This window comes from Serinus canaria, chromosome 6 (genome assembly GCF_022539315.1).
Source record: "Serinus canaria isolate serCan28SL12 chromosome 6, serCan2020, whole genome shotgun sequence".
Lineage (NCBI taxonomy): Eukaryota > Metazoa > Chordata > Aves > Passeriformes > Fringillidae > Serinus > Serinus canaria.
In genome coordinates, this window is record NC_066320.1 from 32,423,967 (window position 1) to 32,450,300 (window position 26,334).

General features: G+C 45.7%; 1 protein-coding gene across 1 annotated transcript in view; it reads right to left on the reverse strand.

The window, feature by feature from the left end:
* ADAM12 (ADAM metallopeptidase domain 12) overlaps positions 1-22,925 on the reverse strand; it is a 184,814-nt gene extending 161,889 nt beyond the window's left edge. Inside the window, exons 1-2 of the mRNA XM_018910520.3 lie at positions 22,359-22,925; positions 4,607-4,740 (exon numbers count right to left, since the gene is read on the reverse strand). Coding sequence (XP_018766065.3) covers positions 4,607-4,740; positions 22,359-22,485 — 261 coding nt within the window. The 5' untranslated portion in view covers positions 22,486-22,925. The remainder of the gene's footprint in view (positions 1-4,606; positions 4,741-22,358) is intronic.
* Positions 22,926-26,334: the final 3,409 nt, after the last annotated feature.

Genomic DNA, 26,334 nt, shown 5'->3' on the forward strand with positions numbered 1-26,334 from the left:
GGCTCTAACCCAGTGACAGGCAGATTGTGCACAGCTACTTTCCCACAGCTAATTATTTTAAAGAAGCCACACAGCAAAATTTGCTCGTTGATTCACATTTAACCAAATTTACCCAAATTTAACACCAAAAATCAAAATCCCTGTTTGAAATTCCATCACTTGAAAGCAACCTGGGCTGGCAACTTGCAGACTCAAACCAAGTTCAACCATCTCAGGGCTCTCCAGCTTCTCATAGGGTTTTTTAGGAAGCACACTGAGCTCCAGGCTGCAGGTCCTCAAATACCTGCCCATTTATTTTTATGAATGGCAGCTGTATCCTGACAGGAGCACCCACAGGCTAATACTGCACTTGGACAGGTACAGAGATCAGGATTACAAAAGATCCATTCTCACCAAAATATCCAAAATATCCCCCAGTAAGGAAAGCTGCACCTAACTTGCCCATGTGCTTTTAGAAAATTGAGATTCAATCTTTCAAAGTCCTTGGTCCTGATTCTCTCTGAGTCCTTGCAGGTGCCAGCAATGGGATGGCAGGTCCTACACAGACAGGGCAGAGGAAACCCCACACCTGAGTGCTGCTGCCACACCCTGAGCCCTCTGGGTTTACCTGCACAGCTGATCACACCAAACCCTCCCAAAATACTTTCCATTTCTCAGGTACTTCATGCATTTTACAGGCTGGACCAAACCCTGGGTCCAAAGCCAGCTCCACTAATCTGTGCCAGCCCAGGGCAATGCCACACTGGGCACTGCAGCTTTTCCATGCCTGCCCTGCCAGGCAGCATTTCCCCACATCATTTCCACTGGCTCCTAAATTCCTTTCAAGCACAGAAATGGAGCCAAAAGCCCCTTAATGCCCATGTGAAACATCTCCTGCCTGGCTCCTGCCTCCCCAGGAGGAGGGATGAGTGCAGGCTCCAGAATAACACCACTGATATTACCTGACCCAGAGCTCCTGTGCTGCAGGGATCTGGCACACACCAAGCCCTCTGTGTCCCTGACAGGGTGTGAGGATAAAAGCTGAAGCCAAACAGATGGTCTTCAAAAAATCTTCCCTAAAGTGTTCTGTGTACTAAAACATCACTTACCCAAACTCTCATCAAACTTGGCTTGATTTGAGAATCGTGAGCCAAGTTTGGAAGAAAAATATTCAGCTGGAAATATGTGGGGGGGTAAAAGAGGGTTTTTTTTTTTGCTGCACTTAAATGATATAAAATGAAACCACTTTGTTCAAACCTTAGAAATATTTAAGGCAAACAGAACCCAACCCTTGTGAGTTTAAAGCAAGCGCTGAGGTGGGGGGTGGTAATCAACACAGGAGGCAAAGTGCTGAGCAAATGAAAAAAGAGAAGGGGAAGGACAACTGGAGCTCTAATGTATAATGACCTATCAACACATGCTGCAATGCACACAGAATTTCAGGGAGGGAGGAAATCACATCTGCAGGGAATATGGGCAGCTATTGTTTGAAGCCCAGGGTGATGTTGCACAACCCTTGAGGATCCCGCTGCAGCATTTTCTCCTCAGCAGCAACAACTGGACACTCCAAATAGCAGCCACTCATTTTAGCAGCCTGCTCAGGCTTGGCAAGTGAGTATTATATCCAGTTAAGAGAAGAATTAGGTACCAGTAAAATAGTCCCACTGAAAATGATACATTTTCTGAATTGAAAAAAAAAATAAAAGATGCCAGGAGAAATGTGAGCAACCCCAACTAAACAAACAGCCCCACACAGTTGTACAAATTGAGGTATTTCCACAGTAGCTTCTCTTAAGTACCTATATTTTATTTTTTAATTGTTCTTCCCTATCCAGGATGCTGATAGGCCAAGGGGAAAAGGCTCCAAGCTGTGCTCAGGTTGAATATTAGGAAAAAGTTTTTCACTGAAAGAGTGGATAAGAATTGGATGAGGCTTCCCTAGGGCAGTGCTGGAGTCTCCATCCCTGAAGCCTTAAGGAAATGACTGGATGTGGCACCCAGGGCTGTGGTTTGTTGGATAAGGGGGTGCCCAAAGGTTGGACTCGAAGACCTTGGGGGTATTTCCAGCCTAAAGGATTCCATGATTCTACAAAAAGTGTTGGCACCAGCATGGGCATCTTTGAAACAGGAAAAAAGCAACAACATTTCTGAAATGGTGCCACCAAGAAATCCTGGCCTTGGCTTCACAGAGCTTTGACTTGGGTTGGGGAAGGTGGAGAGAAAAATTGATGTGCCCAGTAAATGATCAGCTCTCTCCTGACACAAAACACTTAATCTACACTTAGGAAACCCAAGATTCTTTAAATATAATTTCATTATATGTCTGAATTTAAAATTGGGTTTTGCCTGTCACAAATTTAAACTTTCATAAATTTACACCTAAAAACCTAAATGAGTTTACACCAAAACACCTAAATCACGAGATGTCCTTGAAAAAGCACATCCCAGCTGTGTTAAAGTAAAATCTGGTTAGAGATAAGCAATTTTTTCTTTTTTTTCCCTCAGTAAATGGAATTTCCTCACTGCTGCTGAGCAGTCCTGCGTGTTTGTGCCATTAGACTGTGTGAATTATCTCACATTTTTTGCACAGTGTTTGGGCCCTCATCGAGAAAGTCATTAGCTTAATAATCACTGCTGACAGACTCCAAGTGAGAGATTCCAACAGACACTGCAGCGACTCCTGGGGTAAATAAAAGGACAGCTTTATCTCCAAGATGGGAGAGAAGGCTGCACTAAATGATGAGTGTGCTTTCCCAGGGACTAATTGTTAAGCAGGAGTATTTACAGTTAAAGGATTGGGGAATGGGGCCATCATTGCCAGGCAATTATCTGTACACAAATAACTTGAATCCCCTGGCATTTTTATAGCCACTCCATTATTTATTTTACCATATATCCTATTGCAATACCATTCCCCTCTAACAAGTACATACTTTTTTTGACTTCATATACGATTAAAATAAAACAGAGGAACACTTTGAAACGAGTTGAAGAACAATAGATCCCATTTAGCCATCAAATACAGCAGTATTTAACTTTTGTGCTTTTGATCAATATTTATGTGACAAGCTATTCATTACTCTTCTCCTCTACCACTGAAGCTGTTGTTCTTCCCACAGCCTGATGTGCACTTTTGTGTATTTAATTTATAAGTTTCCATGGAAAAGAAGTATTCAAAAGGGAAAAAAAAGTGCTGATACAGCACGTGGACCTTTCTACCAAGCCACAAATCTTTCCTAGTGTTCATCTTAAACTGAAAGTAATTCTGGGAAACAAATTAACGATATAAATCACATTATCATTACCCACAGAGTGATAGTGGGTTGTAACTCTCTCAGAGAGCTCCAGTGAGCAGCTAAAAGGCCTCTCTCTATATGGAGAATGCCTGTTTCTAATTAAATAATCTAAAAATAGAGTTACACATACATCTAGGACCAAGCCATCTGTGTTATCTCTCCAAGATAAGCTGTTCTACACCACTCTGATATCCCTTTCATCACTGCACAGATTCAGAACTGGGCCTGGCCCTTCTCTCCTATTTAGGAAGGGACAGAGAGGAGGAAGGAACAATTTTAATCTAGACAAGCTTTTTTTGAAAGTCAGAGCCCTTGTTTGGAAATATCTTTTCACACCTACTTGTGTCAATCAGCAACGTGATCCAAAGCCACGTCCTGCAAGCAGTGGCAGTAGTCAAGCAGGATTTCTCCATGGAATACTTTCCCAATCCAGCAAGGAAAGCTGTTTCTAATTGGCTCCCTGGGCTTTTTGAATTGTTTTTGCTTGGTTTTTTTCCTCCCTCTTTTTATTTTTTTTTAACTATTTAAAAACTTTACTGTTTCTCTTCCTCATTAAGATAATTTAAAGAACGACAGAAAAAGTGAGCTGGAATCAAACTGGACCTGAGATAAAAGGTTGGGTAAGAGATTCCCAGGATACATTTGGTGACAATAAACAACAAACTGTATTCACACTTCAAGAAGGAGACAAAACCCAGCCTTTTTTCCCTAAGTGCAGCTTCCAATATTGTGCACAAATGTCTGGGGGGAAAAAGGAGCAAAGCTTATCAGGGCCTGTCAAGAGGGGGAAACAATCTCAGAGCCAGGGGCAGACCCTGCCCTTGTTAGGAAGGGGGAAGCAGAGTGTGAAGGGAGAGTCACCCCTCACTCCCAGTCCAGCACAGGGATGGAATTTGGGGGTCTCCCATGGGATATTTAAGCTCAGATAATGCCTCAGGCTGCAGCCAGCACAGCATTATTTCCACTGGCCCCCAAATTCCTTGCTGTCAGACTATTTACCAAACAAACCTGTTTGCTGTGCTTGCCCCTCCCTCAGTTTTCATTTTGCTGTTGCATGACAGAATCTCAAACAATAAAATTGCTATTATTTAACTCCAAAGTTTCATTTTTGCCATCAGAAAGAAGAGTGCATCTCTGCAGGAAAAAGGTATCCATTTCAATCAAAAACCTTATCCATTTCCTAAATTAAAAAGCAGCAATTTCAGACATGTGGCAACAACCAAATAAAAACACTCTTATAACCTACAGGGTGAAAGTTCATCCAATCCCCCCCAGAGCCTTTAAATTGTTACACACCTCAGAAGAAACAAACAGGCAAAATGAAGACTGACCTTGGAATAAATGCCATCCACTGGTCTCCACTGCTCTCCATTCAAAAGGAAGGGAATTGTTATCTCATAATCTTTGGGCTGGTCCTTCGACAGCTGCAGCCTCGGGGACTCCACTCTGCTGCCCACATCCTCACCTAAGGACAGGGAGAGGCACTGCAGGTTAGCTGGGAACAGCTCTGGCAAGGGGAACCTTGGGACTTGGGGGACTTGGCAGCACATTCAAAAGGGAATAATTCAGGAAAAGGGTTAAACATGAAACTTGTAATGTCAGAGTCAAAACCGACAGGAATTTCAGAGGGAACCTGTGGAAGCAGAGGGGGCCAGGGGGAGAGTTGGAGGGGATTAGATGGTGGCAGCAGGAGACAAAGACTGCACATTAAAAATAGAGATTTCAGGATGCAAGGATATCATCATAGAGGATGAACAGTCTCATTAGTGGGGAAAAAAAAAAGGTCAGGAAGAGAAAGAGAAGATAAACTCATTGAAATAACACTCTACTCCCACACAGGCAGATGAGTTCCATTCATAGCACCAGGTCAAAAAGCTGTTTGCATGCAGCATTTATCAAGTGGTTTTCCTCTCCCTAAACACATTAATGGCATTGTGCCTGTCCAGGCAGAGCCCTAAAACCAATATCACAGGAGAAGAGCTGGAAAAATAACTGAGAATAAATCAAAGAGAAGACAGGGATGGCTTCCAGGTGCCACAGGAGAGTCAGAACCCTGCTGGGGTTTGCCACACTCTCTGTGCTCACCTAATGCCCTCATGAAGGATGAAGAGTCATATTCTGAGCAGAATTAGCCCCATTTAATCACTGTTAGGATTAGCTTAAAAACATCTGTGCTGTCATTATGGCTAAGGCAATGTGAGCAGAAATAAAATCTGGTATTTTTCAACGTGCTTTTAAAAATACAACACTTGACCTAAAACACACCAAAAAACAAACAACAACAACAAAAACCCTCAAATCAAAACAAACCCCCCCCCCCAAAAAAAAAAAAAACCAAACAAAAAAACTACCTCACAAGATAAAAAGATAAAATTTATTGGAGAGAGGGAAGCTGTTTGTTATCCAGAGTTCTTACACCCCTTTAATGCAGCCCAAGTGAGTGAGGGCTGGCAGGACACAGTGTCAGCCCTTAGAAGAGATGATCCAAAGCTGGCCCAAGATTTGGTTGTCCCCTGGGGAGACACATGAGGCACCATCTCATCAGCCTGGGAGGGTCCAGACAGAACTCCAAGCCTTTATTCTCATTATCAGGCAGGAAGCTCCCTGCTCAGAGCAGGAATTTATGAAGCATATCTCAGCAAAATGAGAAAAGTTTGGCTCCAGCCCTGCTCTCCTTTCTCCTTGGCCCACTTGAGCAACCTCAACCACACAAATTAAATGGCTCAGGCCCTTGTATTATTTTGTGGGATTGGCATTCTGGAAGTGCCATGAGATCCAGGTTTCCAGAGCCCCTTGGGGGATCCTTGTCCATGGATGTGTTGTCTGCACAGCTCCCACCATGCCTGACACCACAGAGCTGCCATGGTGATTTCAGGAAACATCAAAGCCTCTCTGATCCTCCTCCATGGGCCTCCCTGACCATTCTGCTGAGCATGAACATCCCAGCATTGCCCAAACAGCAGAAAAAAGAGAGGGGATCAGCATTTGTGCACAGATGGGTCATTCCCTAAACAGCCAGCCTGGCCTGGAAGTGCAGCAGCTACAAAAACAGAATGGGAGAAGGGAGGAAAATCCACACAAAGTGAGGTTTGGTTTTGCCACTCCTCCTTCTCTTCCATCCCAATGAAGTGATGGTGCATAACCCAGCAAGGTTACAATGAGCAAATGTAATCTGCCACACGTGCTTATTTATCTGCTGCAAAGGCTCATTGTGCAGAGGTGTTGATAGTCTGGAGACAGACATCAAGACAGGTTTATAGGCAGCAGTTATATCTTTATTGGAAAAGATAATTTATTTGGGGGGAAACAAAGCAGACAAGCTTCAGGGTTTGCAAATCTTCTGAAGCCACAGCATTTATAAAACACGAGATCAATTTCTGTCTAGCTGCTTTCCCTGAGCCAGATACTTGGCTGCTTATCTGAATGTTTTTATTTAAATTATTGGGTGTGATAAAAATCACAGCTTCCTGTGGAAGGCAGAGGAAGCAATGCAGCCCAATTTTGGGCCTCATTCTGGAGATAATTTGGGCACATGCATTGTGCACTTGCTTAACTCCCAGCTGCCCTCCGTGTGATAGAAGCACAGCACGGTGCCTTTTGTATATCAAATAATGTTTTTCTCATGAAATTTCATTATATTTATGGACTGGGTATGTTTCTGAAAGACTGCAAAATAAAGAAACCTGCAGAGCTGGTAAATAAACTCTAACCCAGACTTTAAATTAAAAAAAAAAAAAAAAAAAAAGGATGGGGAAGATAAATAGGTAAATCCTTTAAATGGGTTTCTGCAGCCTGATTCAAAGAACAGAGGGCAGAAAATAAGAGATCATAGTCTTATCTATGAAAATAAGGGAAGCCTGGAAGAGCAATCCACACTTATCCTGAGTAGGAGAGATCTGAAAGGCCACTGAGCAATGGCAGATGGACATGGGGAGAGGAATATTCTACATCCAGAGGGAAAAAACTCACAAAAAATGTAAGGAGAGAGCCAGGCAAAAAAAAAAAAATCCAACAGAAATAGTGCAGGAAACTTTGGGAATAATGGGATAAAACCAGGTGGGTACAAAGGTGGGACAGTTCCTGGTACCCTGGAGAGCCTTTAGCCCTCACCTGAGCTGGAGTCACCAAGGAATCCATCCCAGTCAGGGACACTTCACCCATTCCTAGCACAATATCTGACCAAAACCCATTCCCAGCTCCTTCTGCTGGTTCTGGGACCCATCCCTGAGCACAACCCCAGCCCTCCCAGAGAGCATCCCGGGGGCTCCAGGAGAGGAGCTGTGGGATGGGCCCTCCCTGCACCAAGGGAGGGTTTCCATCACCCAAAATCCTGCCCCAGCTCCCAGGGCTGCAGCTCCTCATGCACACAGCCCTGCTGGTATTTCCTCTCTGCCACTCTGCATCTCCCCTCCCCACTTTCAGGAGGGTTTCTTTGAAGCTGAACCATTAGAGTTGTTTGTGTTCCATTAATAATGAGGCCTCTTCTCTGCAGGGACTCCTGGTACTACAGCAGTATAAATAGTGTAATAATTGAAATCAGAGAATTGAAATTTCGGTGATGTGTCACGAGAGGAGAAGAAAATCAGGCCATCTGCAACAGCAGAAGGTCAGATTAGACCCAGGTTTCCTATCTTTTGTGTCACATGCACCTACTTACTCACCTACTTATTTTCCATTTCAGTGAAATTCTGTCCAGCTCTTCCTGGTGCAAGCTCGTCTCCCACTTTTTCACATGAAAACCTCACAGTTGTGTCTGTTTTCTATTTCCAGCCTGCACTGAAGGTAATGCTTTTGATCCACAAGCAGCCCACAAGCTGATGCAGCACCCTTTATTCTCTTTTTTCCCCCCCAGTAATATAAAAGCTACTTTGTACAAACAGTGAGATGAGGAGATGTTACCTGTCAGTGACTTTTGTGTGGCTAAAGTATTTTTCATCTGCCATGTACTTCTACAACTTTTCTGCTTTGCACAGTATCATACAAGGGCCTGCTGGCAAAGAAGTTAAGAATGGTTTTCATCTTTTTGCTTTTTATTTCAGTTCCTCCAAGCTGTGTGCAAAATAAACTCCGAGCATGTGATGTGACATCTTTGCTTAGCAGCCACTGCCTCCTGAAACAAGCCAGATTTGCATTTACTCAAAATTAATAAGCTTTTAGTGAGGCAGGGCAATTTATTTGTCCTCATGACAAACAAAGAGGTGAATGCACCCAGTGCTGAGTAGTTCTGGATAAAATGGGATTAAGTGCAAGGAAAACAGAGCATGTCCCACTCAATGAACCCCCAGCCCTGCTGCCAGTGCCCCCCCAGCTCAGAGCAGGACAGGAGGCAGAGCTGGCTGGGGTATAAACAACATCCATCTCTTACACACACCTCTCTTCTGGACATTTACAGAATATTCAGAAGAGCCAAATGTGCTGCTGAGCTTCCTTCCATTGGGGATGGGCCCCTTCTGGTCCCACACAGCAGCAGGGGTACCCTGGGTCAGAAAATCCCACAGTTTGGGGGTTGGGTTGGAAGGGACTGTCAAGTCATCCAGTGCCACCCCTGCCATGGCAGGGACACCTCCCACTGTCCCAGGTGCTCCCAGCCCCAGTGTCCAACCTGGCCTTGGGCACTGCCAGGGATCCAGGGGCAGCCCCAGCTGCTCTGGGAATTCCATCCCAGCCCCTCCCCACCCTGCCAAGGAACAATTCCCAATTCCCAATCTCCCAGCCAGCCCTGCCCTCTGGCAGTTTAAATCCATTCCCTGGGTCCTGTCCCTCCATTCTTGTCCCCAGTCCCTCTTCCTGGAGCCCCTTCAGGCCCTGGCAGGGCTCTGAGCTCTCCCTGGAGCTTCTCCTCTCCAGGTGAGCCCCCCCAGGTGTCCCAGCCTGTCCTCACAGGAGAGGCTCCAGCATTCCATCAGTCACGAGGTGCTCAAGGACTGACACAGCCCCAGAGCCCCACAAAAGCCCAGCCAAGGTCCCAGTGGTGCTGTGGGGTGTCCATTTCCATCCCAGACTGGAGCTCTGTCTCCTCACACTGTCCCCAAGCACCCTCATGCCCATTCCCACCCTGCACTTACTGCTGAGCTATGAAAATTACAGAAGTGGGGGGGGAAAAAAAAAGATTAAATTCAATTATCCTTGTGTTACCTTTCCTCCTAAAAACCGACCCAAAATCCTAAGTCACAGCCTGTCCCTGTTTTTCTCTGCAGCAAAACACCCAAAGCAGTGGAATAATCTTTGGATGGAAAAGAACAATGGAACAGAGCAATCTTTCTGCAAACTGAAATCAGCTCATGGCAGTGCTCCTTGCCACAGGCAATGCCCTGGAAGTCAGGAAGGACAGGAAGGACATCCTTTATCCATTTCCCTCCTCATTCTCTTCAGCTTCCTCAGTTTAGCTCTCAGTTTGTGGCATCCATGACCTGGGGGGTCATTCCTGGCTGTGGAGGAAGGGATTTACACCTGGCTGCACCCAGGGGTTGTGGCCAGTTCCTGAGGTGCCCCCAGAGCCTCCACTGCTGCCTGGGGGCCCAGCAGGTGGGAAAGAGCTTTATCCCCCCAATCAGGGGCTCTTCTCTCCTTTGGGATGATTCTTCTGCCACCTCCAGAAAAATTCCAACCAGAATTTTTTAATCCAAAATTCCCAAGCTTACACATTGTCTTAGCAGGGCCCCTGACATGTGGGAGCAATGACAAGGAGGACTCCATGATATCAGAAGGCTAATTCATTAATTATACTACATTATTCTATACTAATTCCTTAATTATACTACATTATTCTACACTAATTAATTAATTATACTACATTATTCTATACTCTATTACAGTACACCTGAACTGAAACTGCACAAGCACCCAACTGAACAATATCTTGTGACTGTGTGCTGGCCAACAGCTTTCAGAGCCTGCTGAAGCAAACAAAACACTCACACCAGAATCCCATCAAGCAAACTCCTTCAGGTGAAGGATCTTCCACAAGGCATTCCACTTGGGCACAAACACGGGCACAGCACATGAGATCAGGATTGGTTTGATCATTCTCTTTGCTTCTCTCAGGCTCAGAGAATGTGAATCCCACACTTACACACTGAGAGGGGAGGATCAAGTCTTGTCCTTCCAGATGGAAGTGAACTTAGGAACTTTGGGAAGTTATGGAAGTGAAAAAGGGTAAGTTTATGAATTTTATGGAAGTGAAAGAGGGTAAGAACTGGAAGCTCCCCCCAAACCCAGCACCCACAAGCAGGCAAGGGAAGGGTTTAACCAAGTTCAGTAAGAAAAGATATTGCATCAGTCTGTATTTTTACCAGCAACCTTTACTCAAGAGTTCTCCTGCAATCCAGTGCTCCGAGGTGAGGTATGACTGCAGACAGGAATATTACACAGAACACAAGGACTTGCAGGCTGGAGCAAGGGGTTAAACCCAGGGGGGTTGTACCCTCAGGGATCATTAGGATTTCTGCTCCTACCACTGCTCTTCAAGGCAGGTGACACCAGAATGACCCACACGTGGTACTGGGATAACACTGATAATGCTGCATCAAGAGAGGTGTTTCCAGGGAGCACCAGAGATCCAAGTTAATCCTGAGAGCTGCACAGAGAAGCACCTCTGGAATGCTGGGGGCATTTCTCCTCACCTGCACTCACCAAAGATGAATTGAGCCTGGAGCTGGTGGCTTGGAAAGGCTGCCAGGGAGAGCAGGGAAGTGGAAACTCTGAATTACAAGAAGGGAACTAGAAGAATTATTTTACATAATGTAAAAAACCAAAGGTGACAGGACCCATGATTGTCCCTTAGCTCTCCATGCCTTTTGGTATTTATCTTGCCAGTGCTGACACATTTGGGATGGCAGGAGTATAAAGTGCCTACCCATAAAGTGAGATAGGATTCCAATCTAGAATTACACAGAGGATCACATCCAGCTCTTGCCCATCAAGAAAAGCAAAAAGAAAAGAAAACCCAACTTGCTTTAAATGGAAATTGTCAACATTAGGGGTCAGATTATATCATGCCAAAAGAAGTGTCAGTTATCCAACTGTGCTTCCAAGGTCTGGGGATGTGTGGTTCCAGTCCTCTATGTCACTCCACCTTCCAGCAAAAGCCTAAACATTACCCAAGTGAAACATTATCCAGGCACAGGCCTGGCTGAAACCACCTAAAATGGTGCCTGTTGTGCCTGAGACAGGAAAAAACAAGTTGGTACTTAATAAAATCCCAGAATTGCAGAGTGGTTTGGGCTGGAAGGGGCCTTAAATCTCATCCCATTCCATCCCTGCCACGGACAGGGAATCTTCCACTGCCCCAGGTTGCTCCAACCTGGCCTTGAATACTTCCAGGGATGGGAATCCACAATCTCCCTGGGCACTAAATATTATTAAAAAAAAAAAAAAAAAAAAAAAAGCAAACTGTAATTATATCTCACAATCAATGTGCAAATGCTAGAAAATAAACCAGTACCAGATCTCCAGTGCATAATGGTTAAACAAAGCCAGCCCTGAGACTTGCACGGGGTCAAAGAAGCAACAGCTTAAATTTTACATCAAAATTTTGATGTAATTTTACATCCACCAGCTGAGGACACAGACACCCTCTCAAAAGAAAGGACAAAAATCATCACACTGATAAGGTGCTTCCCATTATCCCCCTCCCAGCACCTCCACAGCCTCATAAAAGGCAGCACAGCACCAGACTCTGCCCTCCTTTATTTATAAGCACAAAAGCCTGGCAAGATTTGACTGTGCATAAGTAAAACTCTTATCTCTTGCAGCAAAGTTTTTATTAATTCAAAATCATGAATTATTTTCCCAGCTAACCTTTGCTCCTCTAAGGGGTACACTGATTATTTCTACAAAACCCAGGAAAATTAGTCCTTTCATGGCCTGCTTGGAAAATAAGCCCTTTAAAAAAAAAAAGGAAAAAACTGCACACAAAGTTTTGCTTGTTTTCTCCCCTCTCCCAAATTCCCAAAGCCAAGACCTCAGGCATTTAAGCACAAGCAACCCTTGGAAAGCAACTAATTCCATGGATCTTCTGGAGCTGGAATTTTGCCTTTTTTTCACACTGCAAAAATTACTACTAGTGTACAAAAATTCTTCAAACATGAGAAGTCAGCAAAGGTCTTGGATGAGGCTGAGGAGAGGCAGCAGCAAGATGACTCCATGCATTTCTGAATTTAATTTTCTGTTCTTTTGGCTTCGAATGGAAAAAGGTCCTGTCTGCAGCTTGATGGCTCTGAATGGATGAAGCTCTGCAGCATCACCAGGCAGCTCCAGGATGAGAAATGGAGGGTTGAGATTCCCTGATCCCCATTAACTGAACAGCATTACAAACATGGCTTTCAATATTTGGGGTCTATAATTCTCAGATCTCCCTCCTGTCATCACTTGCTCATGCACTGTTACTCCTTTCCTGACTCTGATCCTGCTGATGAAATAATCAGTGACAGGGAACAGCCCTCTGCCCCCTCCCCCATGAAATCCCATAAACTGCCTGGAATATGTCATGTGTTCAACATTTCCATGTGGACACGGCAGGGAAAGCTGAAATCTGGAGGTGACTTTGCTGCTCTCCTCCACCAAACCCTCCGTGGCCAATGTCACTGCCCCAGCAGCTGAACAAACTGATGACACAGAGAAAGACAAAAAATAGAGATGGAGGGGGGACAAGAAAAGAAAAACTCAAATGTTCCTTGTGGGACATACCCCCTAAGCAGTTGGATCATCTTAATCTTCAAGCTTCTGTACTACAACTGTTGGAAGGCTCCAAGCCTGAGCACAATAAAGTGCTTTATTCAGGGAACCATATGACTCCATCAGTCATTCAAGCACATGTTTGGCACAGATTGAAAGTGAAAAGCATAGCTAAGGCAAATATTTCAAAACTGAACTTGTCTTCCTAACACACATGGTTTATATATTGGTGTAATATCTATATAACTTTTCAGTTCTCATCTAGAGTAATGTCATGGCTGAAGTACAAAATGATGGCTCTGCACCGGGCGTTTCTCTGCAGATAACACATGCCAAAAAGCCATTTAGTAGAAAATTAAAAGGGAGCTATCACACTTGACAGGTCCAAAAAAAACCTAAAAAAAACCCAAAAACAAAATAAAAAAACCAACCAAACAAAAAACCAAACAAACAAAAAAACCCAACCAAACAAACAAAAAAAATCAAACAAAAAACCAACTAACCAAAACCAAAAAAAAAAAAAAAAAAAAAAACACAAGAAGAAAATAAAAAACACACAAAAAAACCCCCCACAAAAAACCCAAAACAAAACCCCAGCAACCTATAAAAATAGCTTTGTTCCTTCTAATTCCTGAAAATCTATTTCTCCAATCAGGATGCTGCACCATCCCTCACTGGAGAGCTGTGCTGCAACAAACCCTGGCCAGGCAGCTCCTTCCTCCTCGAGTGCCTGAGATGTGTCTGCTGTGTTTGCAGATGAAATATTGCTCATCACAGAGCAACTCCTGCTGATGCAAATGCGATTAAAGCAATCTGGGCAGAGCACAGTGTGATTAAAGCATAAGTAATGGCAGAAGGATTTGGGCCCTCATTATACAAAATACATATTGAAATGCAGTCAAGGAGAGAAGCCAGTATATCTCAATATCCTCCCTGTTCTCCAGAACAAAATGTGACAAGTGGAGTCGGGAGAACAACATTTGCCATTGACTGCAGGAGGGGGCAGGGAGCCTGCAGAACGTTTCAAATAACCCCAACCCAGCTTTATGATGTGTATAGAATATGTACAGGGATATATTTGGGAAACAGCTGTCCAGCCTCATTTGGGATGCTGTTATGTTTGACTGAGGAATTACTATTCAGGACCAGTCCCAAGACAGAGTTGTCTTTTTTTTTTTTTTTTCTTTTTTTTTTTTTTTTTCCCTAGAAGGGAACATTTCAAAATACAGAGAAATAAAGCAGTGAAGCCCTGAAGGAAAGGGAATTCCAGCACAGTGGGTCATGGATTGAGAGGTTCCCCCTATGGAAGAGCTCAGGGCTTGGAGTTCACAGGAGAGGGCAAGTCAGAAATGCAAGATTCCAACCCAAAGGAGCTTTGGAAAGTCCATGACACAGCAGCTGAGCAGAACTTCTGTCCTCCAGCTGCAAATCCTGTTTTCAGCTGCTTCTTTTCCAACCTATCAATGGGCCCAGCCCTTCCTCTGGTAAAAACAGGCAGGACAGGGCTAATAATGGATGAAATCCTCAAGTGCCTTTCCCACAGGTACCTCCAGGCTGCCAGAGTGAAGGATGGCCCATCTCAACCCTGGGACACATCTGCTTGGTCCTAAATTGCTGCTTCTTCCCCAAAGATCTTTGGCTGTGATTATGAACTCAGCCTTGCACCCTTCTGTACCAGCCAAAAACACTGACTGAGGCAGAGAAATAATAACCTGTGCTTTACAGGCACAAGGAATCCACCCAGCTCCAAGGGCAGAGAAAAAGGTACTAAATATATCTTCACTTCTCAGCAGTGAGTCCACATAATTATGTGAAAATCCAGGTCCAGTGCTCCTCTCCAACTCCTCCCCTCCAAAGCCTCATGAAAGGCTACTTTCACTGAGTGAAGTTCAAATTGCTCTCCAAAATACAATTTCCTCTTGGTCTTTCAAAAGGTACAGTGCAACCCCTCTCTGCAGAGATTCACTAACCTGCCTCAGCGAGGGCAAGGAATCCTCAGCACAGTGAAAAGAGGGATGCTCCTTCCTGGGTACAGAACAGCACCAAGGAGTGGGAGCTGGAGCTGTGCTCCTCACAGGCACAGATCACTGGGGCTTTCATTTTTTCTGGAAAAATCCCCTCACCCAGGATTTGGCTCCTGGGAAGCTGAGAAGCCTCAGAGAAAAAGGGGAAACAATAATTATCTGATTTGCTTCTCCTGTGTTTTGCTGCTTTGCAGTGTGTTTGGAGATTGTTTCATTGGTTTCATGTGAATTGTTTTAAATTATTGGCCAATCAGGGCCAAGCTGTGTTGGGACTCCAGAAGGAGTCACAAATTTTCATTATTATCTTTTTAGCCTTCTGTAAGTATCCTTTCTGTATTCTTTAGTATAGTTTAGTTTAGTATTCTTAATATAAGATAGTCTCATAAAATAATAAAATAATAAATAAATAAATAATAAATAAAATAAAATAATAAATTTTCTGAGAAGTTAAGTTCTTCTGAGAACATGGAGTCAGATTCATCATTCCTTCCATCATCTGGGGAACCCCACAAATACAACAGATCATTCCTTCAGATTTCTCTGGGAAACACAGCACCCCCAGCTGGGGTGAGCTGCAGAGTTAATTTAGTTCTTGCCCAAACCTAGAAAAGGAGCTGCTGGGCTGAGGAGTTCATGTGCAGGGGTTTATATCCATCAGGATTTTACATCCATCAGGAATTTATGTCCATCAGGAGTTTATGTCCATCAGGAGTTCCTGTTTGGGTGGGGAACACCTGATCCTCACATCACACAACAGCAGGCAGAGGAAAATGAGCTGCACCTGCTCCAGCACAAGCTGTCCCTGAATCTCTTCTGGTTTTTAAAACATGAATGAAAAGATAACTTGGAGTTAGTCAATGTTCTTGAAGCCACCTCTGCTGCTCAGGTTTACGAGTGTGACCTTGCAGAAAGTGTCACCACGAGCTCTGGGTGGCTCTGTCACTCCTGACTTTCACACATTCCTCCAGCAGATGAGCTACAGGAGCAAAGAACATTTCTTTTTATGGTTTCTTCAGGGCAGGATATCTCCCCAACTCTGCTCATCTGCTCTGGTGCTGCAGAAAGGATTTTAAATGCCAGCACAGGACATGAGCACCAGGCTGTACAAAGGACTCAGGTCATGGAGGGGAGGGAATTTATCCCAGAAGAGTTTCAGGCATAGAAACAAGGAAAGCACAGCATGCAGAGGAAACAGCTCCTTCTTCCTAAAGTGTCAAGATTTAAACTAAAAGAGGAGAGATTTAGGTTGGATATCTGGAGGAATTTCCTCCCTGTGAGGGTGGAGAGGGGCTGGGATGGAATTCCCAGAGCAGCTGGGGCTGCCCCTGGATCCCTGGCAGTGCCCAAGGCCAGGTTGGACCCTGGGGCTGGGAGCACCTGGGACAGGGAAGGTGTCTCTGCCATGGCAGGGTGGGAATGGGATGGGATTTAAGGTCCTTTCCAACCCAAACCATTCTGGGATTTCTTCTGCAACGATCCCATACTTTCACCCTGCTGCTCACCCAAAGTGTGTCTGTGCCTTACTCAGGAGGCAGGAGATGGAGAAATAAATCCTCATTCTTTTGGGATGCTCACCTCATGCATCAATGCACACATCAAAATGCAAGAGCAGATTTTAACCTGGAGATCCTTGAGTGATGTCCAGCTCCAAAAGGAACACACTGAGGTGCTGTGTCCATCCCTGTGTGCTCCACAGGGATTAGTGAATTTATTCCCAACTCTATCATCACAGTGCTCTCAGTGGCAGAAAAGGAATGGAATATAAACTTTAAAAATATGGACTGAATTATCCTCCTCACATTTTCTAGCTGTTGAAGTAGCAGGGGATCTCCAGCACAGACCATCACTGCATTCAGTGCTGCTGGATAAAAACTGGCCATGCTCAGCTCCAGCTCTGAGCAGGCCCATATCATCCCCTTACTAAATGATAAAGTCCAGATTTTGTAATTTCTGATTTTTTTTTTGCATAACTATACCAACACCATGCCATAAATACTTGAATTTGTTGAAGTTTGTATCTTCACATATTCTTTCAGAGGTAAGCAGTCACACACGAGGTTTATCTTTCAGCTGCTTGCAGGATTAGAACACATTTAAAAGAAGCAAGAAAACAGCAAACTTCCACCATTGTCAGAAGAAGATTTTTCCCTTAATGCATATGATATATACTATTAAACTAAATTTCCAGGGGCTGACACAGTTCCTCTTTAAAAAAACCCTCAAAATAAATGAGTTAAAGATACTTCTGTGCCAAATTCTGCACGCAGCTTTTTCTGCCTTGAAGTGCATTATCCAGCATGGCTAACAGGCCATGACACATTTCACTTCTTGCCTTATTACATCATGGATTTGGGACAAGAAAGAATTTGTTCTTCTAATCACTGCTTTTAGCAAGTTGACCTTGTCAAAGGACAATTTCCTGCCTCCAAACTCTTGCTTATCCTAGCTGCAGGTCATGGAAAGCAGCAAATTCATTTGTATGGGGTGTAAAGTATTAGAGGAACAACCTGAAGGGATTAAACAGATTAATTTCTGATTAGATTATGCAGTTCAAGTCACTCGATACCAACTTAGTCTCAAAATCCTGCCTGAACCCTATAAAGAGAAGGGTCAACGTGCTGGAGCAGGGCTTTACTAAGAAACAATCCCTTCTCTTAGTTAGGCTAGCAAAAAGAGAAAAATTGAATACATTGGAAGCACTTTGCTCTGTGTTAACCAGAAACAAAAGGGACTGGACTGCACTCAGAAGTGCTGCCCTCAAACTGGGGGGGTTTAATTTACTGGGTCATAGATCTGCCCTGGAGACTCAGCAGGACCTGAGAAGCCTCTGCAGGTGTGATTCAGGGATGGAGCACTCCAGGACTGTGCAGATGATGTGCTTTTGTCCAGGGAGAAATTTGAGGAGCTGCTTGAAATCCAAGTGCAAAGTGCAGGCAGTGGGGAGAGCGAGATCCAGGGTGAGGTGCAGTAAAACATAAAAGGTTGTAGAGGAAGGAAAATCATGAGAACAAGGGATTAAATATAAAAATCTCTGTAATATGGACAGCCTGGCATCCTAAGCAGGATGGGATGGTGTGAGGCAGAGCTGGGGACAGCCTGCTGGCATGGCAGGGCCTGGCTGGACAACCTGACAGTATTCCAGATTTCCAAACACCTTAAAAATGTCCACTCCTGGATTATTGCAGCTCTCACAGCACAAGTGAAGAGAAACCCACCCCAAGAGCCCAGCAAGGCAGCTCAGGGCTCACCCCTCTCTCTGCCACAGCACAAAAGGAGCCTCAGGAACACAAAAAATCCAGAGCCCAGCTGGACTCCTTGGCCAGGTTGCCCTGGCAGTGTCAGATGTGCTGGGAGCAGCAGGGATAAATGTGCCAGGAGAGGAGATGTGAGGTATGGGGGAGGAACAAATAAAACTTTACATGATGTGCAAACCCAGGGCACCCCAGGGAATATTTCTGTGTCTGCTCTGGGGTGCCCTGACCCCCAGGGCAGCTCTGACTCTGACCCTCATCCATGGAGAAATTTCCCAGACTCCAAGGTAGACTGGAACCCACCAAAGTGTGCAATGGATTTCAGAGAGCAGTGTGGGTGTGTCACTCACTGGGTGAGAAATTGAGGGTTTGGGATTTTTAGTGTGTTGTGGGTGGGAGCAAGGTGGAGGGCACAGGGTGTGGTCTGGGCTTCTTCTTCACCTTCTTCCTTCTTTTTCTTGGGTTTGGGTGGCATTTTGTAATTGGGCAGACAAGTCTGCTCTGGGGGCTCTGTGGGATCAGTTACTGGGTTAAAAGGGAAAATAATCCAGGTGTCAGCTCTGAATTGGACAGTTCAGTCTTAAAAGCCCTTGGACCAAGAGATTGTTGGGCATCTTGTGCCTTCCAATGAAAAGTAAAAGTCTCCCAGCAGTGAGAGTGTTTTACTAGGAAGAAAGAAATAACAAACACTGAGTGTGAGCATGAACTGCCCTCTCCAGTGCCTTCAGTGCAGCCCCAGAGAAACCAACTGGGACCCCCACAACAGGAGCTGAGCCTTTTTAGAACAGAATTTCATGATCATGGGTGGTGAGTGAGGGCCTTGGTGGGGAATAACAGATAAATGGATTTCTCCAGTGGGATAAATAGAGAAACACAGCCCTGGGCTGCTGCAGTCACCCTCAGGCCATCAGAGAGACCCCCCCTGGGGCTCCCAGCAGGATGCAAAACCACCCAAAACACAGCCTGACAACCACGAGGTCAAGGATGCTCTTTGTATCTGGGTCAGGACCTTCCCAAAAGTCCCAAGCAGAGCCAGAGGTGAGGCCCCAAGGAAGCAGCAGTGAAGAACCCATCAGCTCCCCAGAGAGCTGGAGGTGAAGGCTGCAAACACTGCTGAAGAGTGGCAATAAAATTCCTGAGCTGGGGGATTTTGGCATGGATCCCTGGAGCCCCAAGGCCAGGGACAGCTCATGCCAGGCTGTCTGAAGGGGATGATCATCAGACAAGGAGGAGCTGATTATACACACACCAGAAATATCTGCCACAAGTGCTGGAGCAGTGTGAGAGAAAACAGGATTTATAAATGAGCTCTGAAACACAGATAGTGATGGAGAAATCAGGTTTAGAGCACAAGACAAAGCAACATCTCTTCTCCTGCAATTTATTTCCATTAGACCCAAGGAAGCTGCAATCAGTAGCAAATTAAAATCGAGACAAAAGTGATTTTAACTGAAGGTAAAGAATTTCAGGTTGCAGTTTTAGGATTTGCATTTTTTCATGCCCAGACAGGCTGTGGCTCTTCTGTCCCTGGCAGTGTCCAAGGCCAGGCTGGACAGGACTTGGAGCCACCTGGGGTGGTGGAAAGTGTCCTGCCCATGGCAGGGGGTGGAATAAAATGTTTTATAAGGTCCCTTCCAACCCAAACCATTCTGTCATTCTAAGAGTATTTTTTTTCCCTGCTGTTTTCCCAGCTAACACACAATATTTAAAATAAATTTAAAAGTTTGTGCACACACACACACACACACACACTAATTTGGACTTTACCTATCCACAGGATCACTTTGTCTGTCCTGCAGGAACAGGAGAGCCTTGAGCACAAAAACCTTGTACAGGTGCAGATTTTAAAGTGTTTGATTGAGACTGGAAGATCAGATCTAATCCAGCTTTATATCCCACTCCACAAGGACAACAAAGTTAATTTGGCCTGTTTGGGTTTTCCTTTTTCTCCATGAGCTCCTTTAAGCAGAAACCCAGCACAAGACTGAAAACTAAGAGGGCAACTGTAAAACCACAAAAAAATGGAAAGAAAACATACTAAAAGCAAGCAGCAAGGCTACTTTGAAGTTGTCTAGCCCACAATCTGATAATTTCTGTTTAATAACAGACCTGTCACTCAGGCAGACACACATCACTGCCACATTTCAAACCCAGCTCTCAAGGCATTTCATAACTCCAACTTGTCTCAATCACTAAGCAGGAGTTGATGTAGAAACCAGGATGTCCTGGCAGCACTGGGATGTCCTGCAGGGCTCCAGAATGCCCAGTGAGAGCCATGCCAGCCCAGCCAGGAGCACCTGGGGTCACTGGGAGTGTGGAAAGGAGTGCCTGGAACTTTCAGCACCTCCGTGCCCAAGAAAGCAGCACAAGCTCTGGCAGAGCTGAAGCTGTGCTCTGCTTCCACAGGAAAAAGTGGAATTAAGGCAGGGGATGCTCACTGAATATTCTGGGTGGAAAAGAGCAAATTACAGGCATGGTACAGAAAGAAGAGGAGCAGGAAAATACAAGCAAGCAACCACCACAGCTGCCCAAATGTAGACATCTAAAACCCATAAAGACACCAGAAGACACCACAGAGATGAGCAGCTGGCACAGACTTTACACAGAGCTGAAATCATTGGTGTGAGTGTAACCTTAGAGCTTCAGCTTGGCTCTGAGGGAATCCTGAGCCAAGGAACTGGATTTCCACCCCCTCTTCCCCTTCTGCTCACTCCTCCCTGTGCCAGGGCCATGTCTCCCACACTTTGCCCACTTGGTATTGTAGGGACAAACACTTTGAAGTATTTTACCTCAGATTTTCCCAACTGCAAGTGAACTTCCAAGCCATGGAGGGGCTGGCAAGCCACACTCAGAGAAGGGAGCCATCCTCCCACCCAAACCAACCCTTCCTTTCCCCACAGAAAGGGAACAGCCACAGGGCACCTATTTCCCTTCATCTGCCAGGAATTTCTGCAGCCTTCACCCCAAACCCACTGATTTGGTGCAAATACAAGTGCTGGCAAAGAGAAATCAAGACCCCTCCCAAGGGCAAAGCTTCAACTCCTGTTAATCCATTAAGATAAATTCCAGGTGCTTGATCAAAGGCAACACCTTGTCCTTTCCCCCTCTGGGATTTCCAAGTGCTAAAGTATCTCCCCATCTTTTCTCTTAGCAAGTTCAGAGCCGAAGCCCCAGTGAAAGTCGCTCTCAATACATTTGAAGATAAGCAAATATTTACCAAGCTTCAAGTTACAATGGGAAAAAAAAAATAAAAAGAAAGACAAAAAAAAGACCAAACACGCGAGTTTGTAGTAACACTCAGAGACACAGGCACCACTCGGTGCTGTTAAATGCATTCATAGAGGAGAATCTCTTTCTCTCCCACATAAATATTCAGTCAGTTGCTGCTTAACGAAGATGAGAGGACCTGGTCGCTCTGAGGATTCCAGAATAAACCCCAAATTTGCTGTAGGGAGAGACAATTCCGTGCTGGGCTGTTCCCATCCATAGAACACGGACAGCACAGCGCTCCGCAGCTGAATCCCCGCCTGGAGCTCACTTTGAATGAACACAGAGGCGGCGAGAAAACTTTTACCCAGCCAGGACGCTTTTACCATCACTATTTGGCTTTTCCGCGCAATTTTCCCCAGCTGGAAACAGAGCCCGAACTCTGACAAGACTCCCAGACCTTTGAATTCAGCCCCGGGGGCTGTTTGGAGGGGATGCGTGGGAGGAGAATTTCCAACACCCCCTTCTCTGCCCGGGACCCTGCAGGGCAGCCCCGAATGAACACTACGGGGGGATGGATCCCCGGGATGGGACCGGGGGATGGGGGTGCCGAGAAGGGAGCAGCAGGTTTGGGGGTGCAGAGAAGGGAGCAGCAGGTTTGGGGATGCAGAGAAGGGAGCAGCAGGTTTGGGGGTGCCATGGTGGGTCTGGGGGTGCCAGGGGGTCTCCCAGCGGAGTTTTGCGGGGGAATCTCCGCGCCGAGGAGCGGGAGCTCCGAGCTCCGCGTGTGCCCGGCCGGGACCTCCCGCTCCGTCCCGCAGCGGGGCGGGGGGAGCGGCGCTCTGAATCCATCTCCCTGCTCCTTGTCCGGCTAAAATGGAGCGGGATCCTTTCGGGAGAAGCCCCGGGGGCTGTGTGTGACTTACCGCGGGGCGATGGCGAGAGCAGGCAGCCCGGGCCGAGCAGCAGCAGCAGCAGCAGCAGCGCGGGGAGCCGGGCCGGGGGCAGCGCACGGGGGGAGCGCGGCTGCGCTGCCTGGAGGCGCTTTGACATCGCAGCCCAGACTGAGGGAGACAAACTTTCATCAGCTGGGGCTGGAGAGCAGCCCCATAATATACAGTTACCGAGAGGAGCGAGCTGGGACTCAGGATGTGAGAGATTTCCTGCATGCAGTTAACTCCAAAACCCCTCCTGCTCCTGCCTCAGCTGCTGATGAGCTGGGCTCGGCTGCTTGGGGAAAAAAAAAAAAACCCAAAAAACATAGAGGAGTTGGGGTTTTTTTCTTTCTTCTTTATATTTTTTCCTCCCTTATTCAAATAGGTTTGTGTCGGCTATTTTGTATTTTTTGTTGTTGTTGTTGTTTTGGCAAAGACCAAATCTAATCCTGCGCCCCTGGAACATCTGAGCCCCTCCGCAGGGTCCCAGCCCCGGGGGGCTCCGGAGTGCCCCCTCCCATCCCTGCTCCCGGAGTTTTCCCTGGTTTTTTTAACTCCACACACAAGCCTGCCTGCCGCCTCTGGAAAGTCATCTGTGTACGTTAGAGCTCAGGGGTTATTTATTGGTTTCATAATTATTTCAGAGTTGTTTCTGGTGTTGGTTCTTATTTTATATTGTGGGGGCTTTAAAAGAGGGAAAAAAAAAAAAAAGAAAACAAACAACAAAACACACCCACAGAGTTGCCAGATGCATTTTTTAAAATCTCCCTCATTCAAATTATTATTACTGACTGTCTGGGAGAATAACCAAATACAGATTATCTCCTCCATAATGTACCACCAAAACACATGTAATGCCCACATGTTGCTGTGGAGCAGCAGAAAAAAAACAGAATCCAATCCTGAAGATCCTCACAGACTTTTATTGTGCAGTTTTTAGCTTTAATTTACTAGAATTCTTTGTGACTCTCACAGTTTGGATGTTGATACTGAATTCTGCAGCTTGGCTCCATGTTCCTTGTGCACGACACAGTTGGCAGAAGTGTTCTGAGATGTGTCTGTAGGCCAGCAGGCACAAGAGCCATGCAATCCCACTGAAAAATGGTGTTTGGAAAGCACAGATTTGGGGCCGTTCTGGAGCAGAGGATGCTGATTATTCCCAGTGATCCAGACTATGCTTTTCAGCAGCTCTGGGGATAAATGAGCCAGAAATTCCAGGGGTACAACCTCTGTGGCTCCCAAACTGGAGCCTGGCACGGTGCCCTGGCAGCATCACTGAGCCATCCAGGGCTAACTGTGGTCGTGCCAGGTCAGCCCAGCACAAACAAACCTGGGAAAGGGCTGGGATCATGAACAATGTGCACAGAGGGCTCTCATCAACTGCTGTGCTTCACACTTAAAAAGCACCTTTCAACTCTTTCCCCTCTGCCCAAACCAGACCCAGGGACTCACCTCAAGTTGCTCTGAAATTGGAATTTTGTCTGCACTTATGCCTCACCTCACATTTTCCTCATTGTGTGCATCCCCTCTCCTTGGGAGCAGTCAGGGATTAGCCTGTGTGTAACTTTAAATAGCCAAATTTTCCCTACTCAGCCATTATCAATTACAGTTTAACAGCTACACTCAGCAACGTTTCATCCCTCAAATATAAACTAATGAACTGCATCAACTCTCTCATTAAGGACATATGTGCTCCACACAGAACATTGGTTAAAAACATTAAAATTCAAACAGAAGACTCCTTTGTGGAAGGCCACCATTAAAGCCATGTAGACATCTTTAGTCTTTGAAGGTACTTTTCCCATTAAAATGAAAAAAAAATCAGTTATAGGGAACTAAGGACTTCTAAATAGGGTTTTGGTAATCCCACAAGGCTTTTCTTTACAGTGGTGGTACTTTTATCTGAGTAACAATACTTGCTAACAGAGAATATGGAGCCAATTATATCTTGGTCATTCATTAGCATGAATCAAGTAGATATTATCAGAGTTTCTCCTCCTCCCCCTAAAAGGAATTGTTGCCTTTTACCATTCTGATTTTATGGGCTTGAAGTTGATAAATCAATAATTCATCACAAAAGAGCCCCAAATATTTTATTAACAACATCCATGTATGAACGCTACTGAATTGCAGCTACTGCTGACAATAACACAATTTCACCTCAGTTTCAAAATTGTCTTGGGAAAAAAAAAGACCCTCCATGCACAGGGCAGGTAATGGGAAGTGCCTCTGCTTCACTGGGATGTGCAGGGAGAGGCCAGGCCTGGCCTTTTAATTCCTCATGTCAAAACACCTCCCACAATCAGTTTTACAAGCCTTGCTTTATCCACCTCAGAGGAACGAGGCCGAGTTTCCCTGCAGGAAATGAAAATTGCATCCAGGTTGTGAGGCTGCTTCAAAGGGGGCCACAGCCCTGACTGTCCAGGTTATTCCCCTGGGCCATGGATCTCCATCCATCCATCCATCCATCCATCCATCCATCCATCCATCCATCCATCCATCCATCCATCCATCCATCCATCCATCCATCCATCCCTCCATCATCCATCCATCCCTCCATCATCCATCCCTCCATCCATCCATCCATCCATCCATCCATCCATCCATCCCTCCATCATCCATCCATCCATCCATCCGTCCATCCATCCATCCATCCATCCATCCATCCATCCATCCATCCATCCATCCATCCATCCATCCATCCCTCCATCCGTCCATCATCCATCCATCCATCCATCCATCCATCCATCCATCCATCCATCCATCCATCCATCCATCCATCCATCCATCCATCCATCCATCCATCCATCCATCCATCCATCCATCCATCCATCCATCCATCCATCCATCCATCCATCCATCCATCCATCCATCCATCCATCCATCCATCCATCCATCCATCCATCCATCCATCCATCCATCCATCCATCCATCCATCCATCATCCATCCCAAGCTTTGTTCTTCAGCACTCTCGGGGGTCTCCAGCACCTCTTGCTTGGATGTGTGTGCAGGAACAGCTCTGGGTCACCTGTGTCACCAGGTCACCTGGGGAATGTCCAAGGAGTGAAGTGACAAGGAACTCCCAGATCCTGCCAGGGGTGCCTCTGGACTGCCGTGGCTCACTTCTTCACAGGCATTTTTGAGGCGGAGAACGTGAGAACTGGAGATGTTTGCAGGAATGTGCTCTGCATTTATCACTACCTGTTGTCATTCCTGAGGCCAGAACCCTTCTGCCTCCCCCTGCCCCCGACTTGTCACCGTGTCACTGTCGCAGGTCTCAGCTCGCTCTTAGGTGTGGAGATAATCTGATGTAAAGGGCACTCGTGATTTGAAACCATGAATATTCCATGTGACAGCCCAGGTGGCTGGCTGGGACTGTGCTCACCAAATTAGCCATTCATGAGGAGCTTTAGTTCACTTGGCACTGGAAAGGTCAGTCCAGAGGGGAGCAGTGAGGAATGGAGCAGTGTGGAATAACTTACCTGGAAATGAGCTTAGCACACAGACACCAGCAAGGAGGAGGATGCACCGAGGGAAACATGAATTTCCATTTGTTTCCCCTCAGTTAAAGCAGTTTTGAGCAGGAATTAGTGACTGATGGAGACAACAAGGGAAGAAAAAAGGAGTGGAGGGATAACAGATTAAGTGTAAATAAATCCTTCAGACTATGATAATGTGATGCTTTGGTAACATGAGCTCCAAGGCAATGTAAATAATTAATATTAATTGTCAGGTGGGTTATGGTATGCTGTGGGGTGTGGAGTATGAGGAAAGGAAAAGGAGGAAAAAGGAAAAAAGGTGGAAAAGGAAAGCTGTCTGCTGCAGGATTTGCATTGCTCGTGTTACGGCCAGAGTTAAATGAAGAGAGGTTAAGCCACATCAGAGAGCTGAACAATTTCAAGATAAGAGGTTCAGCTGGGCAGAAAGCACCTCTGGAACACTGCTCTCACATCTTCCCAGATCAGC